This window comes from Leptinotarsa decemlineata, unplaced genomic scaffold, assembly GCF_025532065.1.
Source record: "Leptinotarsa decemlineata unplaced genomic scaffold, Ldec_3_MD MMD2_tig00000026_RagTag_RagTag, whole genome shotgun sequence".
Classification (NCBI taxonomy): Eukaryota; Metazoa; Arthropoda; class Insecta; order Coleoptera; family Chrysomelidae; genus Leptinotarsa; species Leptinotarsa decemlineata.
The window spans coordinates 1,721,293-1,740,134 of NW_027412539.1; the positions used below are offsets into that span (position 1 = coordinate 1,721,293).

Below are 18,842 nucleotides of genomic sequence, written 5' to 3' on the forward strand. Positions count from 1 at the left end.
ATCTGTGGAAAATTAAAAAGATTATCTGAAAAGAAAAAAACAATTATATTAAGCAAAAAAAACTGAAATTTCAATGAAATAAAATACAAACAACAACCAAAAAATAAAAAATTGAACTAATAACACGAGATGAAAATAAAAAAAAAATATTAACAAGAAATGAAAAATAAAAATTGAAAGATTCCAAATCAATTTAATTTTCATCTCGTGTTGAATAGTTCAATTTTTTATTTTTTGGTTGTTGTTTGTATTTTATTTCATTGTAATTTCAGTTTTTTTTCTAATTAAAATTGTTATTTTTCAGCTAATCTTTTTAATTTTTTACAGATTCTTTCAGGGATTTCAAATCAATTTATATCATATTAGACAATGGAAGTCCGAACTAATGAAATGATTCGAAATGATTCAATGACAATATTTCAATTATCAATGTTGGCTTATATAGACATATGCCCAATTCATTTTTATCGGATCAAAGCGGTCCAACTTCACCTTTTATCAAAGAAATGAGAGCACAAATGGTTGGACAACTTCTTTAACTGGATGTAAGTTTTGGTGCAACACTTGCCTTTAATTTTCAACACCTATCAATTGATATAACAATACATATGAAAATTGACAAGCCATTTTCAATTCACATGATTCACAACTAACAACAATAATCTATGTACATCTACACGCTCGGTAAAAATCACTTTCTCGAATATTCACGGTTCAAAAGTGGACGCCTGGTAAAATACTGCCTGAAGAATTAAAAAATATTTACAATTTCTGTAAAATCTAACGAATGTTCAACAATCTCATGAATTTAAACAAATCAAAATGAGTCACATGACAATTGCGACAGGATCACAAATTTATATCATTATGATTTTAATATCATGGGGAAATCTCCTCGTCTATCAGTTCCGTTATCCGATTATTATTATTCGCCGGGAATCAACCAGCCGGAATGTCATTATCGATGATTACGACTCGCTGTGTTCATTGAATTCTGGAAACGTATTGTGTGGTTTATCCGACGATTTTGTTTTCGGCCTTCAGGCTGAATCGCTTTATTACGAATATCAAATAATACTCCATTGAAATGATACAATATTAATGACCTGCCAGACGTAACGTATACAGCGAAATTACAACCGATACTGATGACAGGGCAGGGACGACTTCAACTAGCGACATTAACATGAAATATGGATTGTAAAGGCGTTTTTGATTTTTCAAAAATGCATCTAGGGCTGTTGAAAATCAATGAAATAGTAACTCTTGAAGATATCTGTTGTGAATAGTGCTCTTACTACATCATATCGTCTAGCAATATACGATAAACAGTTTGAGGACAGTCAGTGTAGTGAGTGAAATTAATGGCGTACGATTCGTCTTACTTGTGTTAAATATTCTGGAACCATGTTTAATATGGATAAAGTACCGCGTAAGGGTTCTCCTTCACGATGTTGGGTAATTTCAACAAATACGGTCGCACTTTATTTGAATATTTCATCACGGAAAAGTTTCTAAGTTATATAAATCACAACCCATATTATAAATGGCAAAATGTCTATGTCTTGCTCTATTGAAGACTTGGGTACTCTCAAGCTAATATGGACCAACCTTTTTAAACACCTGTCAGTTTTACGACATAACGCGTTTTTCGCCAATCAAGCTGGCGTAATCAATAGATGAACTACACTCTAACTAACTGCAACTTCGTCTATTTATATCTAAATAAGTAAACTTTCACTTTCAGTCATGCATTAGTGATTTATTTCTTTGTATTTTTTAATTAAAGCAGTGAATGGAATATTTGTCACTTTCCACATATTCTGAAATTTCCAAACGTCTAGTGCCATTTACCGATCTCAATTTTGGCCACTAGGGCGTGTTGAGCGACACTGGTCTCTGGATATTATATTCTTTGAAATTAGTTATGATGCTTCCTAAATTGCAGTTCTGGTTTGTGGAAGCAGTTTAGTGTTGGATTCATTTTTCTTCAGTATCATATATCATTTCGGTATCATATTGTTAGTGTTCGAAAGCCATCAACACTATTGTTAGTGTTGCTGGAATCGCTGTTTTGGCAGTGTGATGTTGAAGCCATTGATGTATCGATACTGGTCTAGAAAAACTGAAATAATTGGCAAATGATTCTATGCTGGGTGCTAGGGCACTCAAGAATGACAGACATGTAGCATCAACCCCATATATGAACCCTAACCAGAGGTGGGGATACCAACATCTGTGGTACGGGACCTGATCAGGAAATTGACCAATAAAGAAAATTCTTGAATAATTCTGAGAAACATTTATGGAGCAACAGCATAACAAATAAAACTACAGGAATTGGTCATTATCGAATCAACGCTTGCTATGACGAAAATCAAACATCACCAATTCCACCATTGCAGATTGAGCCCCTTCCCTTCAATTTGGCCATTAATAACTAATACAAACCAGCGCAGCAGCACATACATACGAACCCGTGAAATGTTGCCGATAAATTTTACGATCAATCCAACGTTCGGTGGTAGATGCAGTAAACTTCGCGGTATTTAGCGGGTACATAAACAACATCTGTTTCTCAATTAGATCCCAGATTAATGGCTCGCAATCTTGTTGGCTGCGAGGAAAATTCGAGATAAACTATCGGGAATTCGTTGGTCGTAGATTTACCGTGGCGACTTCTGAAAATTAAATGTTCGAGAGGATCAAGACAAAACCGACGATATATTTCACACCAAGAGGTCATAAAAACTGGAAAGACACGACAAAAATTTTCACCGCGAGGTAAAATTGTTGCCACACTTAAAGAAGGTAGCACGAGCCACTGAAGAGAACGAAGGTCGAAACGAGAGACTTGAGTCCGGAAACCAAGACATACAACATTCTAATTGGTGGCGATTGGTGACTCTGTAAAGGCACCAATCGCCACCTTAAGAGCCATAATGAGACCGTTCGCAGAATCTGAAGGTGATGACGTCATCACCCGAAGACGATTGTAGATACCAACAATCGAAACGTCGTGAACTAACGTGACTTGGAATCTCTACACTTTTTTATTTTTATTATTTTCTTTTTGCATTTCTTTAATTTTTATTTATTCAATTATTATATTTTTACTTGTAGGTTATTGTACTATCATTTCATTTCAGGTTTATTGTTGCTTAATATAATTGTTATTTTCAACTATTCTTTTTTAATTATTCTTTTTTACTTGTTTCAGGGATTTCAAATCATTTTATATAATAGACAATGGAAGTCCGAACTAGTGAAATTCTTTTGAGATTTGTCGGTAAATTAGCGGACGAACTCGCCATTTGCGAGAAATTTCGCTTTGATGCTACAGAGATAACAAATTAATCTCTGTTCCGAGTCTGTTATTGAAACAGTATGTCTTTTAATTTTCCCCTTAATCATCGAAAGGGCTCTTATGAAATCCTGGAAGGGATTATATTTAATTTTCATTAATATTCCTCCTATCTCTAATTCGTAAAGTTAGGTGAGTTCATCGAGCGAAAAGAGGATTTAGGGGAAAATTGCAATTTGGAAAACTAATTAAATACGCGAGAGCAAACCGGATCATCGGTCCTTTTTAGACGCTTTCTTGTTTTCCAATTAATATCACGGTGTAGGTCGTTGTCGTTTTCGTTTAGCTTCGGCTCCCAGTCAACCCAAAAAAAGTAATTTATTCTTTGTATTCAGACTTGCTTTAAAAGTTTCCCAACTGTCAGATGAACTGAAACTAAGGGTTTGCTTATAAAAATTTGACAATAAGGGTAGTTTCATCAGAGAAGGAATAGTGAAAATATCAAATCGAACGAATGTGACTTATGCTGATATTCACAGATCAGTAAAACAAAACCGTACTATAATAAATATTCGAAAGAAAAACAGATACACTGCAGCAAAGGTGAAAAACATTCGCAATCATTCAGCTATTCATTAGTATGAATAGCTGACGATCAACTTCACAAAGCGTATGAAAACAAGATATCTCGGAAACATAATAGGAATAATTCCAACTGAAATAATCACATTTTTCTTGAACTGTTTTAAAAATGAATAATAAATTTTGCAGAAGCACTACTTGTTGCTAAGTAATTCACTGTCGATAGCAATCCGGACTATTTGCCTACACTCTGTAGACTTGAGCTTTCGTATAGTACAGAAATACATTAGAGGCACGAGATATCTAGATTAGAATCAAATTATTGTAAATTCCAAGAGCCACACAATTAATTATATATCTTCAATAGCTGACTTCTTAGTTTTCAAATACATTCATAGGGTCTTCCAACAAGGACTTTCGAACTTTGACAATAGAAAACGGTTATTTTATTGAAACTACATATGTCAAATTAGTTGTTATTTATCCAGTCTGTCGGATTTAGCATTCAACAACACACGTGCAAAAAAATCATTTCATAAAAATGGGTGATCTGTTCTGGCAACGTACCGCGCGCTTTTACCATTCTACGGTCGCCATAATCGTCCTACCGAGAGGACTATTCGCAATGTGTTCACTGGTTTTAGATGTACCTTATGTATATGTTTATGATGTACCTTAGGTATATAAAAGTTGTGGATGATTCACGTAATTTGATCCAGTGAGTAATTGAGGAGTTAGTGTCAATTTTGATCACGTAGGGTATATAAAAATCACAGTAAGAATAAACTTATAGTACTTAAACACTACGAAAAAGCTACAGTGTTAGCGAAACATGTGATATATTTCTTTAAATAAAATTTGTGGAGAGCAAATCGTAAGGTGTATATGAAATTACTATGGATCTTCATCAACTAACGGTTTCATCAAGTTGGCTATATGTCATATATGGATAAATTTTAGATTATGATATTGAGAAACAGTGATTCAACATATATTAATACTTGCCTTTTTTGTTATTGAAATATTAAAAAAAATAGAATTGAAAGAAAAAAATACAATAACATAAAAGCAAGGCCCACTTCTGACACCGAATTTATCTATTAACCTTGCCTTTTCTAATCTTGATTTATAATCTTTGCTCAATGCTACACCAGATTCAACTTCATGTTAGTTTGAAAAAAATTGAAGAGAAATTAACAAAATTATCCAATTTTGATATCAAATGTAGTTTTCATAAATTACTGTTAGCATTTTATTTCAATTGACAATCGCATAAAATATCAACTCTCGTCTTCAGCCGCCAGTAAATATTCGAACACACCGCAAAATAATCTCGGTGTTACGAAATCCATGTCGAATACCCCGGGCGATATGCCCTCCTCCCTTACGAAAACAACACCCGGAATGCAGAATCAATAATCAATTGTCGAAAAACAAACAACGAATAAATTCCCAGTCGACTACTATTGTGTGTGTATTGGCGCGCTCTTCTCTCGCATCTCCCCCTTATCTCTTGCCCTAAATTCGGCCATAAATCATGATTGCATTCGCGGATACGGAAAAGAGGTGAACGGAAGCCGCCGCCGTCCGTTTTTTATCGGGATCAATAGCTGAAATGGGAGCACCAGCAAAGTGATTTGATCCTTGTCCACCATCGGTCGACCTTTGTTTTCGCCGCTCCTCAGGAGGGGGTACATTTATTATCAGTGTTTGCTCGTTTATTGCCTTCGAGAAAGTTCAGTTTTTCTGATGGAAATGTTTTCTTTTCCTTTTGTTTGTCAAGTAATTTTTTTTTACTATATAGAGAGAAAAAACGTTTGGAAACCTGATTTTGATAAAATTATCTTAAAAACATCGGATCCGTAAGCTATGATCAAGGTTCATATACGAGGTCCGGCAGCGCGATTACTATGTTCATTGAGTGTATGCACATGTTTTTTTTCATGAATTTATGAATAAGTGAAATGACTTATGTTTAATTGAAATGTAAATAATCAATTAATTCTTTGAAAATAACTTGAGTTACTCGTTATTGAATAAAATTTTATTAAAATATTGGTAATTTGAAATAAGGTTTTAAAAGGTCCGACTACCAGAATACTGTGTAGATTCTATTGTTAATAAAATATCGTGGTACTTAAATTTTTTTGTGACGAAAACAATAACACTGATGCACATTTATTAAATGGAACCTGATTAAAATTAAGCACATTGTCGTTTTAACCACAAAGAAAATATTTCTTAATTTTTTAAATATTTCACTTTAACAGTTCAACTTCAATAATAAGTAGAGTTAAATAAAACAAGAAAGTTTATAGGAGCTCCAAAACACATAGTAAAGTTAGAATACCAGTATCACTGGTTATCACCGTCTTCGTCTGAACTTTCTTTCACTCTAATCTATCTTTATCAGCTAGCAACCCTCATTTGCGGTCACTTTTACATTGGCAGAGGGACTCTACCATGGTAAAAAAAATTGCTTCAATTTGATATATAATAGTTGAATGTGTATGTCATGAACGTATTAGCGTAACGACGTAACGAACGAAAAAGTTCGTGCCATGGCAACCAAAACTTTTCAAGCCCTATAAACCGACTCCTTTGAACTGGAATACAATTTATTAAAATAACAAGTAGTTCAAGTTATTTTTGAGAAATTTATTAGTTACATTTCAAATTTCGTCAGGCATCCTAGTAAAACTGTGTTGAGTTATTGATAATTTCATGAAAAAAATAGATTTTTTTCATATACTCGATGAACGTAATTATCTCGCAGCCGGATCTTAGACTATGCTATATTGATTGTCTACACATAGATGGCGCCCAACGTGGGGTCTATTACATACAAATATCAACTGCACTGCAACTGCCCGATGATCCTACAAAGTCATGAAAACTCGCAGTTACTATCAGAAGATCCTTATTTATCATTTCACCCATCCAAGTGATTCTGATGAAGATTTATATACAGCAGATGTTTTGTAAATTTTTTTAGGGGTTATAGTATCACAAACTCTTTCATCCGATAAATGAAAGCTTTCGCATTCGAACGAACATTCACTTCAATCTTCACAACTTCCGACATTTCTGGCCACTTACCTTAGGGTCGAAATTGAACACGTTGTCGTATTTGAAGGGACACTCCAAACCGCACTTACAAGTTCCAGCCGTAAGCAAATATTCCTTTACTTCTTCCGGGGAACTTAACGCCGTGTTACTCGGGCTGAAACAAATAAAATGCATCAATAATTTGTGAAAAGATAATACGTTCAATAACTTTAATAATGTTTTCTGTTTATTTACATTTATACTTTGACAAAATAAACAATGAAACAATTTAGATCTGTGCCTCGGTAAATCACTTCAGAATTTTATTATTTTCAATTCAATGATTAAAAACTATAGTATAATAGATTAGAAATGTTGAAAATGCATTGTCCCAATAAACCTTCAGCCAAGATGAAATTAGTCGATAAGTGCGTACTTCCTAGCAAATTCACAATTATACTAGTTTTGTACGTGATGAAATAAGTAGCTTCACGCAATGTTTGACAAATATAATCCAAACTTTTCATGACCTTTTATTCGAGCATGTAGATTAAAAAAAATTGTGGAAGTTTTCATAAGAAATCGAAATATTTAAAATAAATAAAATATTTAAAAAAACCGCCAGTCAAATAGCTGTATGCGAAACATATTACAATCCTAAATATGAACCAGAGTTTATTTTTCATAATGTAAACTCGTATGAAGTGAATAAGCACTTTAATAAAATCAGTAGTAATGCTATGGGCTCTGATGAAATCACAATTCGTATGTGGGATTTAGTTTTGCTCCATTTATTGGAATACATAACATATATCTTCAACTTTGCCATTGAGACTAGTAAATTTCCCTCTAAACGGAAACATGCTAGAGTTAAGCCATTGGCAAAATGTAACGATCCCTCAGAGTTCTCTGATATTAGACCTATAAGTATTCTTCCTGCCATCTCAAAAGTCTTTGAAATAATTATTAAAGAACAACTCTTAGATTACGTTGAACGAAAAAATCTTATTACCTCCGTTCAGTCTGGATTTCGCCCTCTATATAGCACTACCACGGCTCTGAGTCTCGTCACTGACGACATATTCAAATCACTTGATGAAGGAAATTTCACATGTCTCTTAATGCTTGATTACAGTAAAGCATTCGATACCTTGGATCCTTCTTTATTGCATAAAACTCAAGTGCTTTGGTTTCACCGATAATGCAGTGTCACTTATGAATAGCTATCTCTCCGGAAGGACCCAATCAACTTACCTTGATGGTAACCAATCAACAATAATATCAAAAAAAATTGGTGTACCGCAAGGTTCAGTACTGGGTCCGCTCCTTTTTGCAATTTATATTAGTGACTTCCATGGTAAAATACATCACTACGCCGATGATACTCAATTGTATAGTTCATTCAGCTTTAAAGATATTACACCTGCTAATGAAAATATTAACAGAAACCTCAAAACTCTATATGATGTATCCTGTGCACATAATCTTACTATCAATCCAAAGAAATCCCAGGTCATGTTATTTGGTCCCAAAAGTAAAATAAATATTGTGTGTGAGTCATTGTCGATCCGTGTCAACAATAACATAATACCTTTCGTGAATGAATGTAAAAATCTGGGCTTGTGGTTAGATACAGACATGAGATTCACGAAGCATGTAAGTCATCTGTGTAAAACGTCATTCAATGTATTAAGACAACTTTATCCAAGTAGACACCTTTTATCAAAAAGTCTGAAGTTGTATCTCTGTGAAACACTTATTTTTTCAAGATTAGCTTACTGCGATTGTATCTACGGACCCGCCTTACAACAATTAGATGTGATGCGACTCCAGCGAATACAAAATAGTTGTGTCAGATTTTCCTACGGTATCCGAAAGTATGGTCACATAAGTCCGTCCTTTCGAGATTCTGGCTGGCTTTCACTCAAATATCTAAGAGCAATCCATTTGCTTAGTTTCACGCATAGAATTCTTGTTTCGGGATATCCGCCTTACTTACGTGAAAGACTAGTTGCACTATCACACAGTGGCGGCACTTCTCGTAATAGACATACTTTGCTCATTGAATGCCTGGGAATGAGCAATATTTACTCGAAGTTTCTCCTACAATGCGGCAAAATTGTATAACACCATCCCTACAGACTTTAAAGAAAGTTCATTGAGAAACTTTAAGAAAAGGTTGAAAGACATGTTTCTTACACGACAGTGATAGGGCACGACATATGCAAAAGATTTTGACAATTTCTCACATATCCGAATATTATACAAAATGATAAAAATACATACCAATGGAGGTTGGGTTTAAAAGCAGCTTTCATAGCTGAACTCCGTCTATTCATCATTTCTTTGAATTTCATTTAATTTGTACTTATTATTGTGATGAATAAAGACATATTATTATTATTATTATATAAATATTTTTTTCATATTTGAAAGCCTCAAATACTTACATAATATTATGCAAAATATTCTGCTATGGAGCCATGGAATATGCATTCAGCTTGGGAGGTCCGAGGTATGTGAAAAGGATGGAATACATTCATAACGAGCAATACTGACCTATATTAGTCAAAATTCCAGACATTTTGTTTTAGTAAATAAAATATATTTGGTACTTATTGAAGTACAGATTGCATAAACACTAATCTTCATAGAGTGCTCCTTCCACCAAACGGCGGTCAGGAGATTCTCCCACCGGAATCGCTTTTGCATTACAACAACCTACTTCCGTAACTCCTGTTGGTTGTTCCACCGTAAGTAGTTCATTATAGAACACAGTGTAGGACCCAATACTGACCCCTGTGGTACTCTGCTGTTAATTTTTCTTGTTCTAGAGATATTTTCTGCCTAGAGTATTATCTTTCTTTCTGAGAAGTAGGCTCTGATGATATTAATCAAGCTCAATTCATCAAGGATTTTTTGACAACTTGCGCTGTTGAAGGCATTTCTTACATCAAGAGTGATCACCGCAGATAGTCTCCTGTGCACCTAAGAGTGTTCTTGCCATATACTACTCGCAATTTCGTCGGTACAATATAACAATTATTACATATTTCACATGTTATTCTTCTTAATATATATTGTGGGTTTGACCTTGCGGCATCTAGCCAGGTCCCCTTTATTGTTGGTATCGACTTGAATTTTAATTTATTTTGACCAGTAGATTATCAAGTGTTCAATGAATTCATCAAGAAAATCTGAGATTGTTACAATGTGGACAGCAAAAAAAGAGACCTTACTGTAACACATATTCATTTTACGTTTTTGAAGAAGAATCACCAAAAACATACTCAATATAAACACAGAAGAGTTTTGGATATTCACGAAAACACCATATATTTCTCCAAGACTATTATAATCGCAAATCCTACTTGCACCACTACAAACTCTTATATCAAACCTGGTTAAAGAATTATCTGTTTGTGGAATCGTATCTTCGCATTCATTTTTTTCATCTGCAAGTCATCACTTATGATAGGATTTTGTCCTGATCATTCAATTAACATAAAACTCCTTCTGCAATCAATGTCAACTTCTGCATTAAAAAATTCTACTTACCGATCTCGAAACCTTACCAAGTATCTTGCCGCGTTTAACCGGGGTTAATTCAATAAACGTAAGCCGTCATAAACGATGTCGAAGGGTGTGTTCCGATCGTCGGGTTATTGGATCGAGCAGCATTATGTAAAAAAGACTACTCGGGGATTTCGACTCGATATCGACGACAAAAAAAGACCAATCCGATCCGATTTGGAATTCATGAGACGTCCTTATAATATTTCGGAAAGAACGACACGAAATGATTTGTAATGATATTTCGGTGAGGGATGGAGCTATTTCTTTTCGTGTCTTTCGCATGACGGTTCGTAATCAGCTGAAAAGGAGGTTCTTGGCTTTACACTTTCCTCTGAGAATTAGTTTTAATAACCCTTTAATGGGATTCTGAACATTGCCAGGCAATATCGTTTCCGTTTTTCCTAAGGAAATAGAAAACTGAAATGCAGTTAAAATTTTGACGAATACTCGAAATTCATTTATTGACACTTTTTCAATGACCCACAATGCTTCTACTTTTTTACAAATGTTTTTTTGTCGTATATATATATATATATATATATATATATATATATATATATATATATATATATATATATATATATATATATATATATATATATATATATATATATATATATATATATATATATATATATATATATATATATAGGCTGATTCACGGTGGATGGCACATTAGACGTTTCTGGTGAACCAGACAACGGATCACTTTGAAAATTTAATGGAGGGCATATTCGGACATTCTCTAGCCAACTAAAATATTTTCGACAATGCGGTGTTGCCGCTTCTATTAGAAAGCAGTAGCAACTTTGATTTTTCAAATGGAACACTCTGTATATAATATTATTTTTGGAATCTCCAACAATTGCCCGACAACTTTTCTTGATATTTCCCTATACCTATCTGTTACCGTTTTCGAAATAAAAATTAATTTCAATTTTTTTCTTCGAAAATCATGACTTCTAAAAATGCCGATATCTTTTAGTTAAGAAGTACTATGATATCGAAATTTGGTTTGGAGTTAGGTGATACTTGGACACTTCCCACACGTCAGCCTAATCTCCGTTACTTCAATACAGGGTGGTAAAAAAATACAGTTTTTTCGTTTGCTTGAAAACGTTGCTGAAATTTGATTATTTTAAATGGAACACCCTGTATATTATTGAAAATTCGGAAAGCTGCTGAAATTTGCTTTCTTTCTATGTATATCATACCTATACCTAACTAGTCAAGTTTCGGACTTATGAACATTTATTTGTGAAAATGTCCCTTCAGAATGGTATTTCCATTCGGTATTTGGTAAGCAGGCCATGATTACTATTTGACAGTAGCGTTGTGACATTCTCCTAATAATATCGACATTTTCGTCACTTCAGAAGTTGCAAATACCTTCAAAACGATGGAACAAAACTATTCAAACGAAGTTCTTATGAATTTGTTTATTATTTTTGGACAGTGTGACAAAATTATCAGCAGAACATGTAGAAAGTTCAATGAAATGTATCCGAATCTACCGCCAATGAACCTCAAGAAATTTATACGAATTCAGAACAATTTCAATGCATTTGGATCAACTTTAAAAGCACCAAGAAACTTGCCTCGACCCGTAACTTTCGAAGACAACCAGATTAATGTCTTAGCATATTTTCACGCATTTCCCGAGTCATCGATAAGAAGTGCTGAAGAAGATTTGGGTATAAAATATTCATCGGTTCAAAGAATCTTGCGAAGACATAAAATGCATGATTATAAATTCACCAAAATTCAAGCAATGAAGCCTCAAGATCCTCAACAGAGAGTAGAATTTTGTGAAATGTTGTTGACACGCATTCAAGAAGATCCACTTTTTTTAAATAAAATTATTTCGACTGATGAATCGAAATTTTCGAGAGAAGGGATTTTCAATAGAAAAAATCGTCATTATTGGTCCAGTGAAAATCCTCACGTCACAAAAGAAGCCGGATTTCAAGAAAAATTTAGTTTTAATGTCTTCTGCATGTTGATGGACAACAAATTGAGGTACGTGATATACGAGGAGTCATCAACATCCAGAAGCTACCTGAATATTTTGGAGAATACTGTAGACAGTTTCGTGGATAATCTGCCACTCGAAGATTATCGAAACTGTTGGTACCAACTAGACGGAGCTCCTGCACATTGCACAAGAGAAGTGAGCGCAGAACTGGATAGACTATTTGACGATCGGTGGATGAGGCGCTTGGGACCATGGAATTGGCCAGCGAGATCACCCGATCTTAATCCATTATTTGTGAGGAATGTTTAAAGAAAAAGTTTACAAAATACCCGTGCGTTCGAGAGATGAATTGTTAGAAAGGATTGCCCAAACATTTGAAGATTTGGATCCCAATGAAATCAGATCTGCCACCACGAAAGCAGTCAACACCCGCATTTTAAAGTGCTTGGAAGTAAACGGCCAGCGATTCGAACATATTTTGAAATATTCCACATGATTGTTTTACTTTTTCATAATTATTCATATCAATATTTCCAATTTCAAGTTTCTTGGTGCTTTTTTAAAGTTTATCCAAACATATTGAAATTGTTCTGAATTCGTATAAATTTCTTGAGGTTCATTGGCGGTAGATTCGGATACATTTCATTGAACTTTCTACATGTTCTGCTGATAATTTTGTCACACTGTCCAAAAATAATAAACAAATTCATAAGAACTTCGTTTGAATAGTTTTGTTCCATCGTTTTGAAGGTATTTGCAACTTCTGAAGTGACGAAAATGTCGATATTATTAGGAGAATGTCACAACGCTACTGTCAAATAGTAATCATGGCCTGCTTACCAAATACCGAATGGAAATACCATTCTGAAGGGACATTTTCACAAATAAATGTTCATAAGTCCGAAACTTGACTAGTTAGGTATAGGTATGATATACATAGAAAGAAAGCAAATTTCAGCAGCTTTCCGATTTTTCAATAATATACAGGGTGTTCCATTTAAAATAATCAAATTTCAGCAACTTTTTCAAGCAAACGAAAAAACTGTATTTTTTTACCACCCTGTATTGAAGTAACGGAGATTAGGCTGACGTGTGGGAAGTGTCCAAGTATCACCTAACTCCAAACCAAATTTCGATATCATAGTACTTCTTAACTAAAAGATATCGGCATTTTTAGAAGTCATGATTTTCGAAGAAAAAAATTGAAATTAATTTTTATTTCGAAAACGGTAACAGATAGGTATAGGGAAATATCAAGAAAAGTTGTCGGGCAATTGTTGGAGATTCCAAAAATAATATTATATACAGAGTGTTCCATTTGAAAAATCAAAGTTGCTACTGCTTTCTAATAGAAGCGGCAACACCGCATTGTCGAAAATATTTTAGTTGGCTAGAGAATGTCCGAATATGCCCTCCATTAAATTTTCAAAGTGATCCGTTGTCTGGTTCACCAGAAACGTCTAATGTGCCATCCACCGTGAATCAGCCTGTATATATATATATATATATATATATATATATATATATATATATATATATATGCATATATATATGCATATATATAATGCAGTCAAGCTGCTGGAAAATAATTCCATGAAAATAAAAAAAATAGATAAGTACTATTCTGATCATTCCTATATTGATTTTAATTTAAGAGCCACCGGTAGACAGGTGTTTCAGCCTATTGGGCATCGTCAGTACCGGGCAGGCGGTCCTCAATTGAAGACAAAATTTGAATAACCAAGAAAAGTACTTACACCTTGTTTCAAATCGAATGTTGAGATAGTAAATCAACAACTTTGACGTTATATTACAAATTTTCTTTGACAGCTATCGGAGAAATTTGAACAAATTAGAACAACTTTCGAGAAGAAAACAGTGAAATAGCTGATTTTGAATTCTGAAGATGTAGCCATAGATACGTTGAAATAAGTATCCTATAAAATTCATTTTCAATAGGCAACATTTTCGAATGTGACAAAGGAAGAAGAAACGTATCAATAAAACTCTTCTTTACTGATAAACAGCACATTTTTCTTTGAGAAAAATATATTGATTTTACGCAGTAACTTATCGGTGTAAACAAGAAGTTTACTCTTTCTATATCTGTAGAAAGTTACCAATTTTTATTATACATTTCTTGTAAATATTCTGAGTTATAAAAGTTACAGCTTGTTGCTACAGATTCTGATCTTTTTTGAACATCCAATAAGATGAATGCGAACATAAATGATAACAGCAAACGTGAATCAATTTATATTTCTACCCATTTGAAACTTATCAGTTCCACCTATGAATAGCCACTCTTGCAGCATAATGTTTGAACAGAGTCCAATATGAAGTTTTGAAACTAGACATAAAAGGCAAAATTTACGAGCTATAAGAATCTATATTTCTTCCAGTTGTTCAATATTCCCATTTATGAAGCGGACTCCCACCGACTATTTTCTGGAAAATTGAATCAGTGGATGCGGCCATTACTTCCAAATGAAAATCGAAATTCGTCCAGACAGAAGCAATATCTCCTTATCCGAACGTTCCAGCTTTTATGAGCCCGAAGGTTTCAAGTAATTTCAGCTCAATCTCGTCATCACATTCAGAATACTAGTCAAAATAGTCCAGGACTATAATGCACTAGATAGAAAATTATTATATGAACAATGCAATCGGCTAAATTTTTCAGCCAATCTTCCTTTGATTTTGAAGAACAATCCGTGAAGAGTCCGAGCAAATCGGAGCGGTACGTTTTTTCTATTTGCAGTCCAAGGTGCAAAGACTATTGAAAATATTTTCAAAACGGTCAATATCATAAAATCCTCTGAAAAAAAATTTAATTTTTTTTCAGAGGATAGTTCAGAGGAATAGTCACCGTTTCTCAAAATTGTGTTTTTCAAATTATAATCTTCATATACAGGATAGCCCAAATCATGACGTAAAAGATAAAATTAGATTCTTCGCATCGAAGGATATCATATTATATCCCACGTAGTTATTAATCATTTTTTCAATTACGTCCAGCTTGACTTATTTTTTCAAGTTTTTCAGTAACTTTTTCGGGAAATTTTCTATTTGAAACGTAATCAATATGAATCATTCTTCCAATAAACATGAAATGCAGTTTTTGACTTAGAAAATATTATTCATTATGTCATCACTACTGCTAATTCAGATAAGAATTACCACAAGCAAACACAATTGAATTGATGTAAATACAGTGATTTCCTCACGGGACATAATCCACAATAAAAATTTGGAGAAAATTTGTTTTTGAGTTAGTTCGATGTTCAATTGCAGAAGAGGATAAAGATAATGAGCAGTTCTGTTATAGAGATGAAAAGATGAAAACATAAATCCAGAAATCGCAAAGTAACTCTTGAAATCTCTATTGAAGTCCAGGAATTCTGTCAGAAGAAATCGTGAAATCTCAGTAGAAATCTTCAAATTCATAATATCAATGGAATGTAAGAATTTAACAATAATATTTTAAGCATCTGAAAATATGAAAAATGGTTGAAAAATACATGTTGTCTATATGTAAGAAATTATAAAGAGTAAACAGACTGCTGAAATTTTTATGAGATTATATTATACATATTTTTTTTTAATTATAAAGAATAAATTCTGAACTATTCTGAATAACTGTGTTCATATGAGTGAATTATGAACAGATAGGAAGAAATATGTTTAAATGACGTCAATTACTTCAATTTACAGATAGTCCCAGGTTACCTGTTAAATATATTGAGATATTAAGGATATGTGACACATCGATTCTCCTGAAATCAACAAAAGTGGATTTAACTGAAATAAATTTTATAACTGCCAAGTCACAAGAGAAAAACGGTTGTGTCATATCGTTGACATGAACTGTGTCAATTTCAAGCCCAAAAATATCTTTGTGAGAGTCAAAAATAAAAAATTTCACTTTGAGGAAAATCACAAATGAAAATGCTACACTCAACATTTTTAGCGACATTTCGTAGAAGAATAGTGGTAAAAGTAGATACCAAAAATACCATTGAAACAAATTTGCTTCCTTCTCTACAAATTACGGTCGACGTCTGTAAAGAAATGGCATCGTATTTTGAATGGAAAAAATGAGAAAAGCTAATATCGAAAAAAAATTGTATCTTTAACAGCTCGCGAGGTATTTCAATTCTCATAATTATAATACATGAACATTGTGATTTGAAGCGATTATTTTAAATAAAAAATATAGTTTTTTTAAAGAGTTCTTTAGCAAACAAAAAGTTAATAATTCATTTTATTGAACTATTGGCACATGTGGAAATGAAAAAAACCCTTTTTGCATCGTTGATTTCTAATAAAAAAATTTGAAGCACTCAGATTTTTCAGGGGTTGTACACTGATCGACACGAGACGACACTGCCACTTCCTCATAAAGATGAACACGCAGAAAAAATATCAGCCATATTGTGGTTGAGAAGAGGGCTGTTTCATATCAATATAATAAATTTTTGTTAGTACGCCATTTGTTTCGGTTTGTCCGTAATATCACTCCCACGTGGAAAAACTCCTGATTTCAATATCGCACGACTTCATTCGTTTTTATTGGCAAAACACTGCCACCTGAAGAAGTCGTTACTATCGGGAGACTCGTGGAATACGGTATTTTATTTACATAAATCCCGACGTAGTAGTCATGAGTCTTGAATTTCTAGACACTTTCATATACAGTGTGGTCCAACGAAAACGTAACACCTCGAGTTTCCGGCGTTAACATGAAAATGTGGAAAATCGCTCGAACCCGTCAATTTCTGATTCGAGGGGGAACAACTGTTCCACTGTTTTCATCCCCGTGACTTCAACCCCCTAACGGGGGTGAGCACAACCCCTTGATTTTGAATAGGGATGAGGGGTGTTGAGATACCTCATTTTGAAGATCTTATCGTGTACTATCTGACCGTAAAATTTCGCTCCAAAATATCCATCGATAACGACATGACAGGTAAAAGAGTGGAAGAGTACGTACTTTTGTGATTACTTTATTAAATGTTCGAAATGGGCACCATCCACTTCCATGCAGTAATATAAGTTTTGCTGAAAACGTTCACGTACATTACTCAAGATGTCTGGTGTAATTTGACGGCATTCATTAATGATCCGAGTTCGCAAATCATCCAGTGACTCAGGCTGGGTAGCGTAAATCTTGGATTTCAGGTGACCCCATAGAAAAAAGTCCAGTGGAGCCAGATCCGGTGATCTGGGTGGCCACTCAATATGTCCCCTTCTTCCAATCCAGGCGTGAGGAAAATTGTCATCTAAAAACTGACGCACCGGTTGAACAAAGTGAGGTGGTGCGCCATCTTGTTGGAAAATGATCGTTTGATGGTCTTCTGCATTCTCCAATACTTGCACGAGGGCTGGATAAATAGCGTTCTCCAATAGATCGAGATAAAGTTGGCCTGTGAGATTACCGGGTAGAAAAAAAGGGCCGATTATGTGATTTCCATAAATACCCGCCCAAACATTTAATTTTTGGGGGCGCTGTGTATACACCTCACGAAATAATCGTGGATTTTCATCTGACCAATACCGACAGTTATGCCGGTTTACAATGCCGTTAAGGTAAAATGAACACTCGTCCGAAAAACAGATATCGAACATGTAGTTTTGATTGCAGTTAATTATTTCACTGATCACTTCACAGAACTGGAGTCGGCGATCGGGATCATCCTCATTCAGTTCCTGAACCAATCGTATCTTATACGGATGGAATTTATGTTGTTTCAGGATTCTCATGATTGTTGTGCGTGAAACACCAGATACCTCGGACAATTTCCTAGTACTAACGGTCGGATCCATTGCTATATGACCTAAGACAGCCACGTCCCTCGCTTCGTCTCTTTCATGCACCCTCTTTTTGTTTCCAACTGACCCAGTAGCGTCAAATTTGGCAACCAGTTGCACAACGTAAGCAGCGGATACATTTTTTCCAGGATGTCGTTCGTTAAATAAAGCCGCTGTTGTGCGCGCAGAGTCGTTATTTCGGAAAAATAATTTTATCATTTCCACCCTTTCTTCTACGGAATACACCATTTTAATTCCACTACAAATTTACAATCGCTTGTACACACTTGTACCGTTCTTAACAATTCACGATAGACTAAGGTACAAAAACAAGGTCCGTCTACTTTTTTGGACAAAAAATTAACCACTCAATACCTTTGAAATGCGTCGGATACGAATAATATTCTCGAGATAAATTCCATATTGACTCTTTCACTATTTTCGCTGTTATTTCATTATCGATGGATATTTTGAAGTGAAATTTTACGGGCAGATAGTACACGATAAGATCTTCAAAATGAGGTATCTCAACACCCCTCATCCCTA

The 18,842-nt window shown here is 34.2% G+C and overlaps 1 protein-coding gene across 3 annotated transcripts in view; it reads right to left on the reverse strand.

The window, feature by feature from the left end:
• sba (six-banded) overlaps positions 1-18,842 on the reverse strand; it is a 283,639-nt gene that overhangs the window by 156,658 nt on the left and 108,139 nt on the right. For all 3 annotated transcript variants that reach the window (XM_074171590.1, XM_074171589.1, XM_074171591.1), the window contains exon 4: positions 6,986-7,109. In XM_074171590.1, the coding sequence (XP_074027691.1) occupies positions 6,986-7,109 (124 nt within the window). The remainder of the gene's footprint in view (positions 1-6,985; positions 7,110-18,842) is intronic.